Here is a 10,669-nt window from a genome sequence, read left to right as displayed (position 1 = left end):
TTAGCTTTGTGTATGTGAACGGATGTTAATGTGATCTGGTAATCTGATCCCTTTTTTTGTACAGTAATATGCAGAATATATGTAATTTTTAATTTATTATCATGGTGGGTCTGCATTTTTTAGAATGTTTTGGAGGGACCAACCACTCACTCATTTAAAGGGGATCACAAACACAGACATAATGATGCAATTCTAAAATTTTTCTCTTGCCTTCTTTGTACACTTTTCCTTTCTTTTGCATCTATCCCCACCTCTTCATCTTTTTGTAACACAGATAATATTTTCTTATTTATCCATTAATTTCAAATTAATAATAATTTCAGCATATTAACAATAGTAAATTTTTAATAATCTTCACTACATTAATTATATAAAAAAAGCAGATCCCGACCTTCAACTTTGCATCCACTATAGCTGCAGCCTGAAAAAGAAGATTGGTTTGAATTAGCATTTTATTTAAAATGTACCTGTAAACAACACACAGCTCTATTTAGTACTCTAATTAATAAAAGAATGCTTGAAGACTTAAAATAATATGGTAAATCCCTCACTTAATATGCTTTGATTATCTAAGGTGTTATTACACATTAAAAAAATGCTTGGTGATATAACTTTATTATATTATCTTATTATTATATATTAATATTATATAATTATTATTAATAATAATATTATTATTAATATTAATAATATTAATACAACACAATACAATACAATTTATTTTCATCAAAAAAATTTGTTTACAATAAATGAATAATAATAATATGGCGAAGGTAAAGAAAGCCTGCACAAGAAGCATGCAAAAGTTCGATGAAATTTAACGGTAAAAGTACTTTGCTGTAACGGCATTTGTATCGTTGCTCGCTTGGTAAACATACAGCGGGTGTTATCAGTCAGGAGTAGAAATTAAATCCCGTGAGAGATTGAAACCCTCCCGAAGTGGAGGGGGTAAGTAAAAAAAGTAAAGTGCAGCCATTATCAACCCACTGCAGGGTGGAAGCCTCCTCAACAATTCATGCTGAGGGAAATGGACCATAATCTGCCACGCTGGTCCAGTGCGGGTTGGCAGATCGACCGTATTCAGCAGTCAGGGGCTTGAACCCCGGTCTACTCAAAGAGCGTATGCTACTGCACTCCCACTCCTGCCCACTTGGCTACAGAGGCCGCAACCTGACCTTTTTTCTTTAGAATCACTGGTGGTGGACTAGTGGATAAATTGTTTATTAAGAATGAAAAAAAAAAAAAAAAAAAAAAAAAGGCAAAGGAAGCCCATACAAGAAGCACGAGCACGGCAAACTACGAAAAAGTTTACCCATGAAACAACATTACAAACATTTTTTACGATGCCAGAACTTCCAATATGACTCTGTTCGTGATTCAATTAGTGATTCTAAAGAAAAAAAGTCAGGTTACCCCCCCCCCCACTTTTCAGGAGGGTTTCAAGCTTCTGTGGGATTCAACTTCTACTCCAGACCAATAACACCCACCATCTGTTTACCGATCGAGCAACAGTACAAATGCCGTTACGGCAAAGTACTTTTACTGGTAAATTTCATCGAACTTTTGCATGCTTCTTGTGCAGGCTTTCTTACCTTAGCCAATAATATTAATATTATATTATATTATTATATTTTATTATATCATCACCAATTGTTTGGTGATATAACTTTATTAGTTAGGATGAGTGTAGGAAAACTCCCATTTTTCAGAAAAGGAGAGCAGAATGCAATACATTCTACTTTCATTTTAATGTCATTCTTATACTAAATGCTGAATTATGATCACAACGAACTGGCCTAATACGGTATATGATTAAAATGCAAAATTTACTTTCACGAAGAAAAGGTAACCAGTTCTAATGAAGACTAAAGGACCAGAAGATGAAAGTTTGTAGAAGGTAAAAAAAAATTTTTTTTTTTTTTTTATTATTTTTTTTATTTTGTTTTCTTTAACCAACTGGCAGATAGTTAGTGAGGGAGATAATGGTAAATCACGAGTGTGCAAACTGTTTGACTTGACACTTTAGTCAGTTTAGATGACAAAAGAGATGTAATAGTAGTACAGTTATCAACAAAAAGCACAGCAGTTATCTTGCTGATGTTACTATACTGAGAGTAAGAAGTTGTACCATTTGCTGGTGCTGCTTGTTGTGTACCATCATGTGTTGTATAATAGGGAAAATAACCAAGCAATTAAAGGAACATATACAAACTAAATTTCTGAGAAAGTAATAATAATTTATTATCAGTGATGGTTCTGAAAAATAATTACATATTTTCGGTGATAACCTTCAATGATAATAAATTATTCCTTTCTCAATAATGTTTTTTTTTTTTTTTTTTTTTTATGAAAACTCAATAATGTAGTAAGCCTTAGTCTCTATATATAAGAATGTCACATTCTAGATCCCAAGTAAGATCTAGAATATGAGACATTTTAATTATTGAGAGTTTAAATGCATATTGTTATTATTTTAACATAATATTCACAGGGAAAAATTAGGTAAAAATGTAACCAACAGATAAAGTAAACACAAAGGGCATTAACTATAAACTTACAGCCTCACTAATGTACTTCGTAAGATTTAATCCATTCATGTCTTTTATTAAAGAATCTCTCTGAGCTTCCGTCATATTTCTCTGAAAGAGTAATATAATAAAATACAATAAAAAATAATAAACAGTTTTAAGTCACTAATATTCCTTTATGAATAATCGATACTACTACTACTGAAATTACTTTTTATAATGTGCAATTATTAACATACAAAATTGGAACAAACACAAATAAACATAGATGGTAATCTGTATTTGTTTCTGTTTGTTCGCTATTACATAATGAGACTGTGCTATTAAATAAGACTGCACATGCAGCAACTATGTACCAAGTGCCACCTGTGAAACAAAGGCCCAGCAGTTGGCCTGAATCTTTTCCTAGTTGTCTGCCAAGTCAAGTTGACATGCTTATTTACTTTGTAGTGAGACAAGTTTTCATTACCTTGTGTTTTTGCAGTTTGCTTGAAAACTGACAGACAAAAGAATTGAACAACAAATCAACCTCAAATTTTTACCAGAACCAAAGAAAGTTATGAGTTATGTCAAGTTTATGGGGAAGATACTATGTCAAGAGCTTGAATGTTTCAATGGCATAAAAGATTTTTAGAAGGAAGAGACGATGTGGAAGATGATGAAGTTATCAGTCCATCTGGTATCCATGAAAGCTGATGAAAATGTGGACTAGATAAGGACACTGATTAGAAGTGATCAGCATTTAAGAATCAGAATGGTTGCATTAGAACTCAATATGGGCAAAGAAACAGTTAGACAAATTTTAACTGATAATTTGGGCATGAGAAAAGTGTGGCAAGATGGCACCAAAAATTTTGAATAAAGATCAAAGAATGAGAAGACTAAGTTTGTAAAGATGTTTTGAAAAAAACCGAAGAAGATTCAGACTTTTTGAGAACTGTCATTACTTGTGATGAAATTTGACTGTTCCAGTATGAAACAAACTAAAAGACAATCAATGCAATGGAAGACAAAACAATCTTACACACCAAAACAAAAAAAAAAAGAAGTAAGAATGTCAAAATCAAAAATGGAAACCACACTCGTTTTCTTTGATAGTAAAGAATTATTTCGGCTGAACACATCCCACCAAATCACTGTCAATCAAACGTACTACATTGAAATTCTGATAATGCTGTGTGAAAAAAATTCAAAGGAAGAGACCTGAATTGAAGAAGGATGGTTAGATGCTCCATCAAGACAATGCTCCAGCACAAAACATGCTCTCTGTGCATCAATTTTTGGCCAAAAAACAAATCTGTGTGTGTGTGTGAACATGCACCCTACTCCCAGAACTATATCTCTGTGACTTTTTTTCTCTTCCCCTAAACTGAAAAGTGTACTTAGGAAAGAAACCTATTTTCAGTCCACTGAAGACATTTAGAAAAAAAATACCAAAGTGCTAAAAGGGCAAAAACATATGGAACAGTATGTAGAAGAATAAGACAATTATTCTGAAGGGGGATAACAATTTCATTATTTAATAGTCATATCTTGCATTTTTCGGTGCCTCTGATAATTTGCATCTATATGAGCAAAGATGGTTAATTTTAAGTTAAGTGGGTTAACTGAGTCGTCTACATAATATGGATATACATAATACTTACCAGCCTTTTAATGAAAGCAGTATTTTTTTTTAAGCTAGAATCTAAACGGGTGAAAAAACTCTCTTCAGGACGACTTGCTAAAAAGAGAAGGGAAGAGAAAAAATAAATTATTATTATTACTTAATGTTAATTACCAATCAAGTACACGTTAAATAATTTAAAAAATTTAAGACTGAAATTAAAACTGATATTTTTTCCATCTCCATATGCAGGAAAAAAATTAACATGAAAATATCAGGTTTATATATTCCCACTTTATTGTTTCACACATATACATATATATATATACACACTAAATGTGATTTTAAAATAAACGTTTCAGTGGATGAAAAATTTATGTCAGGTATGACAGATGCATATAAAAGTGCAAGCACATTAAAGAATGCAAAAGTATATATAAGTATGTATGAACAGATATATTAGATAAAGTATGCATAGATGGAGGTGAAAATTACACATAGTTCCAGTGAGTAAAAGGGTAAGGAGAGTAGAAAAAGAAGTATAGTAGATATGTAAAAGGTGAAAGAATGTTAATATCCTAAAAGTTATGATGAATTAAGAAAATTATGGGCTGAATTACAAAGCCAATAGGAGGTGGTAGTAGTAGTAGTGTCATGTGATGCAAGAAAGCAAGTGTATGAGCTTATACAGTATCGGACAAAAAAAAAAAAAAAATTTACAAAACAATTCCCTCTAAATGTTTGTCCAGTTCCTCCTTAAATTTATTTAACCTATCAACTTCCACAATGACAGATGGAAGTTTGTTCCAACAATTAACCACCCGCTGGCTAAAGGCAAATTTCCGCACATCTATTCTATATCTGTCTTTCCTCAATTTGAATTTATACCCCCTTAGGTTCGTAATCTGAACAAGTGGAAGAATAAATCAGAATTCAGCGTGCTCAACCCAGTCAAGGCATTATACACTCAATCAGATCACCTCGCAGGTGCCTAGTCTCCAGCCGCTGCAATTTGCAGAACTTAAGCAAAGGCAGCCCTGGCAGCCCATCTGCATTGTTCAGAAAACTTCATATCTGACTGCACAATTACTCCCAGGTCTTTTTCATTTTCTACCACCTTAAGTGTAGTACCACACAGTTGGTATGTTTCTCTGAGGTTACTTCTACCCATATGCAGTACTTTGCATTTGCCAATGTTAAACTTCAGTTGCCACTTCTCAGCCCATCTACCCACCAAATTTTCTAGATCCTGTTGTAGGAACACGCTGCCATTTGTGTCATTAACAACTCTGCCAACCTTTGTATCATCTGCAAACTTCGACGCTAAGCCTGATATACCTTCATCAATATCACTGATAAATATACAAAACAAAAGTGGACCCAACACCGAACCCTGTGGGACTCACTAATAACATTATTCCACAAAGAGCAGCACCCATTGATTACCACCCTCTGTCTTCTCCCACTCAACTATCCTTTTATCCAGTGTAGTAACTTACCCTTAATACCATTCTGCTCCAATTTGTACAGTAGTCTTCCATGTAGTCTTCGACATTGATGGACAGGGCAGTGTCGAGTCAGTTTGGTGTGACATAAGCATAGGGAAATCAAAATTGAGAGTAGGAGTGTGCTATAAGCCTAATGACTCTGATGAGTATAATAAGATACTGTACAGGGAAATAGAATGGGCCAGTAAATCAGAGAGTCTTATAATGGGGGATTTTAATTTCCCAGATATTGACTGGAATTTGTGGGTTGGTCACTCACACACTAGCAAGGCTTTTGTGGATTTATTGGATGATTGTTTTCTACACCAGCATGTTCAGGAGGCAACTAGAGGGAGTAATACTCTTGATCTGATTATCAGTAGTGATTCTTCATGCATTAGAAATCTGCAGATAAAGGAACCACTGGGTGGCAGTGATCACAGTGTGCTGAAGTGGGATTTACTCAAGGAGGTAACTACCATCAGAGGTAAAGGGAAGGGTTTTTGCTTTCGTAAAGGCGACTATAATGGTCTGAGACAGTATTTAAATTCTATACAGTGAGACCAACTGATGATGTTACCAACAGCAAATTCAAAATGGGAAGCATTCAAGGAACTAATCTTGGAAGCTACCAGGCTTTACATACCAACCAAGAAATATTGTTCAAGGTTCAGGCCTAAATGGTTGTCAGATGAACTAATGAGACATATGGCAGAGAAGAAAAATGCATGGGATACATACAAATTAATGGGTGACATGGAAGCCTATGATAGATATAAGTTGGTCTGTAACCAAGTCACAAAGGAGATTAGGCAGGCAAAGGCAGATTATGAGAAATCCTTGGCAAAGGATGCAAAGAAAAACAGAAAAGAGTTCTTTACCTATTTAAACTCAAGAAGGAAAGGGATGAATCAGATTGGTCCACTGGATGTTGATGGTTCAACAGTTGAGGATCCAGCTCAGGTGGCTAACAATCTAAACGAGTATTTTGCATCTACATTCACACATGAGGAGTTATTCAGGAAGGGGAATGTCGTAGGTGAAGTAAACATTGGCAGTGAGCTAGATGATTTTCTAATAACTGAGAGGAAAGTGGAGGAGAAATTGTTGAGGATAAACATAAAAAAGGCACCCGGGGTGGATGGGATTTTTCCAGTTATATTAAAGGAGGCAGCAAAGAAAGTAAACAAACCCCTAGCCATAATTATGAGAGCTTCTTTGGACTCAGGGGAGGTACCCATGGACTGGAGATGTGCAAATGTAACCCCAATTCACAAAGGAGGTTCAAAGGCTGACACAAGTAATTATAGACCTGTTAGTTTAACTTCGGTTCCAGGAAAATTAATGGAGGCACTGGTTAAAGAAGCACTGCAGGATCATCTGGACAAGAATTCAGTTATAGCTCAGACACAGCATGGTTTTGTTAAGGGCAGGTCTTGTCTGACCAATTTGATTGGATACTATGATGTAGTCACAAAAGAACTGGATGCAGGGAATAACTTTGATATTATATATTTGGATCTTAGAAAGGCTTTTGATACTGTTGCGCATGGAAGACTGCTGCACAAATTGGAGAAGTGTGGCATTGGAGGCAAATTTCTGCTATGGATAAAGGGATGGTTGAGTGGCAGAAGACAGAGAGTGGTAATCAATGGACACTGCTCAACGTGGACTAATGTTATTAGTGGAGTTCCTCAGGGTTCAGTGTTGGGTCCATTGTTGTTTTCTGTATTTATAAATGATATTGATGATGGTGTATCAGGCTTAATGTCCAAGTTTGCAGACGATACCAAGGTTGGCAGGGTTGTTAAGGACACTACTGATACTATGCTGCTGCAACAGGATCTGGAAAGGTTGAGCAGATGGGCTGAGAGGTGGCAAATGAAGTTTAACATTGACAAATGTAAAGTACTACATATGGGACACAGTAACCCCAGATCAACGTATCAACTCCGTGGTACTACGCTGACAGTGGTAGAGAATGAAAAGGACCTGGGGGTAATTGTGCAGGCAGATATGAAGTTCTCTGAGCAGTGCAGACGAGCTGCAAGAGTAGCTCATGGTGTCTTGTCAATGATATACAGGAATTTTTCTAGCAGGGACAGGGATGTGATTATTCCCTTGTGTAAGGCATTGGTCAGGCCACACCTAGAGTACTGTATACAGGTCTGGAGGCCTCATTTCAAGAAGGATGTAGAGCTGCTGGAACGAGTACAGAGAAGGGCAACAAGATTAGTGAATGGAACAAAGGGTTGCTCTTACGAAGAAAGGCTTAAGTTTTGCAAATTACAGAGCCTGGAGACTAGGCATCGGCGAGGTGATCTGATAGAGGTGTATAAGGCTTTGAATGGCTTGAGCATACTCAATGCCGATGGGATTCTTCCTCTTGCTCATAATAATCACCTGAGAGGGCATAAATTCAAATTGAGGAAGGACGGATGTCGGATAGATGTGCGGAAATTTGCCTTTAGCCAGCGGGCAGTTGGTTTGTGGAATAAACTCCCATCGCTTGTTGTTGAAGTTGATAGCCTAAACAAATTTAAGGCTCAGCTGGACAGGTATTTCGAACGAACGGAGGGGTGAAATGGGAGTAGTGGTTTTTTTTTTTTTTTTTGGCCGATGCTGAATAAACTTGCTTTCTTGCATCATATGCCTCTACTAATGCTAATGCATGCGTAACAGTGTCAAAAGCTTTCCTGAAATCCAAGTATATGATATCAAAATTATTTTTTGCATACAGTTCCTTTGTAACCACATCATAATATCCAATCAAATTTGCCAGACAAGACTTTCCCCTTAACAAACCCATGCTGTGTCTGAATTATTGCTGCAGTCTTGTCTAGATGATACTGCACTGCATCTTTAACCAGTGACTCCATTATTTTACCCAGAACAGAAGTTAAACTAACTGGTCTGTAATTACTCGTGTCACCCTTCGACCCCCCTTTGTGAATTGGGGTCACATTTGCACATCTCCAGTCCGTGGGGACCTCCCCCGAGTCCAAGGATGGTCTCATAATTATGGCTAAGGGTTTGCTCACTTCCTTTGCCACCTCCTTTAATACAACTGGATAGATCCCAGGTGCCTTTCTTATGTTTACTTTACAGGTGAGTGAACTGTAAAGTAAAATTATTAATAAGGTAAAATACAATACAAATAAAATAAAATAAGGTAAAAAGTGGTAAAGCTTTCATCAGATACGGGGGGAGGGGGGGCATATTTAGATAAAAGTCAAATACAGCTACGGTAAATATGCAGAATCTGATATCAGCTGAAGTAAATATTGATACATGGTCAGGTATATCATCAGGGGACTACACCTGACCATGTATCCGGAACTGTGTTTCTATACTTGTCCATAGTAGTAGAAGAAAGGCGAAAGGCCAAAAAGCAAAAATAATGAAATTAGCACATTCTTATACAGTATGGACAAGGTAGTCCCAATGCAGTGTCAATTATTAAGGTAAAAATAAGGATCAAGTTAAAATAAAATATAGTTAAGTTTTTTTTTTCTGAATGGGCAAAGGTGTTTTTAAAATTATGTACAGTTTTGGGTAGAATTTAAATGTTGTAATTTTGTGGAAATTAGAATTAAATAATTTAGTAATTTGGAACAAGTATAAGGTGAGGTATTAAACTGAGGAAAGGGAAGGGAAAAAGGAGTACTGAATGTGCCTATTCTTATATTTTTATATCCGATTTTTGCATCACAGGAATTCGGATTTTCTTGAGAAAGCTAAATAGCTCATTTAGATTCTCATTGTTTCCAATAATATGGACAAGTGATATAGGTTCTTGTAATCTTGACAGTGAATGGAAAGCACTTTTTCTGATACGAGCATAATGCGTACAATATAAGAATATTATGTTTGACAGTAAATTGCAATGACTGTGCATGCATAGCGGTGGGTCATCCCCCATGAGCAGATACATATGGGTTGGGTGCGTATGCCCTATGCGTAATCTCGCTAGTACAACCTCTTCCTATCTGTTTTGCCTGTAGTTAGAATTCCATAATTCTTGTTTCTCTTTGATTTAAAGCAATTTGTTGTTTAATTGTGACTTCCACGTTTCGGACCACTGAAAAGTACAGACTTTTTTTAATATGCTTTAAATAGTCTATAAATGACACTTTGTATTTTGCTGGTATTGTACTGTTCGGTTGTTTGGCTGCCTGATCTGCTCTCTCATTACCTGTGATACCAGAATGCTGGGGTCCAGGAAAATTTAACTGAGTGATTTTTACTTCGTAGATGATTTAAACATGATAAGATTTGTTTTATGATGGGATGCGATATTGAAGACTTATTATTTAATGCAGATACTGCGCTCATGGAATCGGTGTACAGGTGACCCCCGCTTAACGCTGATCATTCGTTCCGGAAAAACAGAGCGCTAAGTGAATCCGCGCTAAGCGAGCGCCGCTTTCCCATAAGGTAGCATATGTATTTGTGAGCTGCGGTCGGTGCCATAGGATATTTCCTAATCAATAATAAACGGTAATGAAAAGATGCACAAATGTCGGTCAAAATATTTAATATTCAAATATTTGCACATATAAAATATTCTGCATTACATACGTATAATTATGTGGTAACTACTTGCGTATCAAAAGTAAACTTAAAATTCCAATTAAAATAATGAATTTAATTGATTTAATTTAATGGATGAATTTAATCATGAAAAATGTGTGGATTTTGAGTTGAACTTTGGCCCTCTTCCAAATAAACTAAAAGCAGTATTAATTTTAAATGGCCCGAAGCGTTACCACCCAGCAATAACGTCAACTGATCCTTCGCCGCTTTGAAACTTGGCATGTTTTTTCTTCTTTCAATATGAAACTTCTTTTAGACCGTTTCCACAAAAGTCCTGCTTCATCTATGTTAAAAACTTGTTGAGAAGTATAACACACAATACCCCTCTTCAATAATTTTAACAAGTTCTTTTTTGAAAGTTTCGGCTCCTTGATCTGCACTCCCTGGATTCTAAATCTATTCTACCAGCCCTTACCAGTTTTAAATGGTTCCACATTTTTTTTTTTTTTAGG

At 35.8% G+C, this 10,669-nt stretch overlaps 1 protein-coding gene across 5 annotated transcripts in view; it reads right to left on the bottom strand.

The window, feature by feature from the left end:
• Upf2 (UPF2 regulator of nonsense mediated mRNA decay) overlaps window positions 1-10,669 on the bottom strand; it is a 695,457-nt gene that overhangs the window by 539,378 nt on the left and 145,410 nt on the right. For all 5 annotated transcript variants that reach the window (XR_016547840.1, XR_016547841.1, XM_090387842.1 and 2 more), the window contains exons 7-9: window positions 4,175-4,251; window positions 2,559-2,639; window positions 392-421 (exon numbers count right to left, since the gene is read on the bottom strand). Coding sequence is in view for 3 of the 5 variants with exons in the window: in XM_090387842.1 (XP_090243968.1) it covers window positions 392-421; window positions 2,559-2,639; window positions 4,175-4,251 (188 nt within the window). In the remaining 2 variants the exon portion in view is untranslated. The remainder of the gene's footprint in view (window positions 1-391; window positions 422-2,558; window positions 2,640-4,174; window positions 4,252-10,669) is intronic.

This window comes from Mastigoproctus giganteus, chromosome 13, assembly GCF_048544385.1.
Source record: "Mastigoproctus giganteus isolate SK-2022 chromosome 13, ASM4854438v1, whole genome shotgun sequence".
Classification (NCBI taxonomy): Eukaryota; Metazoa; Arthropoda; class Arachnida; order Uropygi; family Thelyphonidae; genus Mastigoproctus; species Mastigoproctus giganteus.
This window is presented reverse-complemented; position numbering and strand designations above follow the sequence as displayed.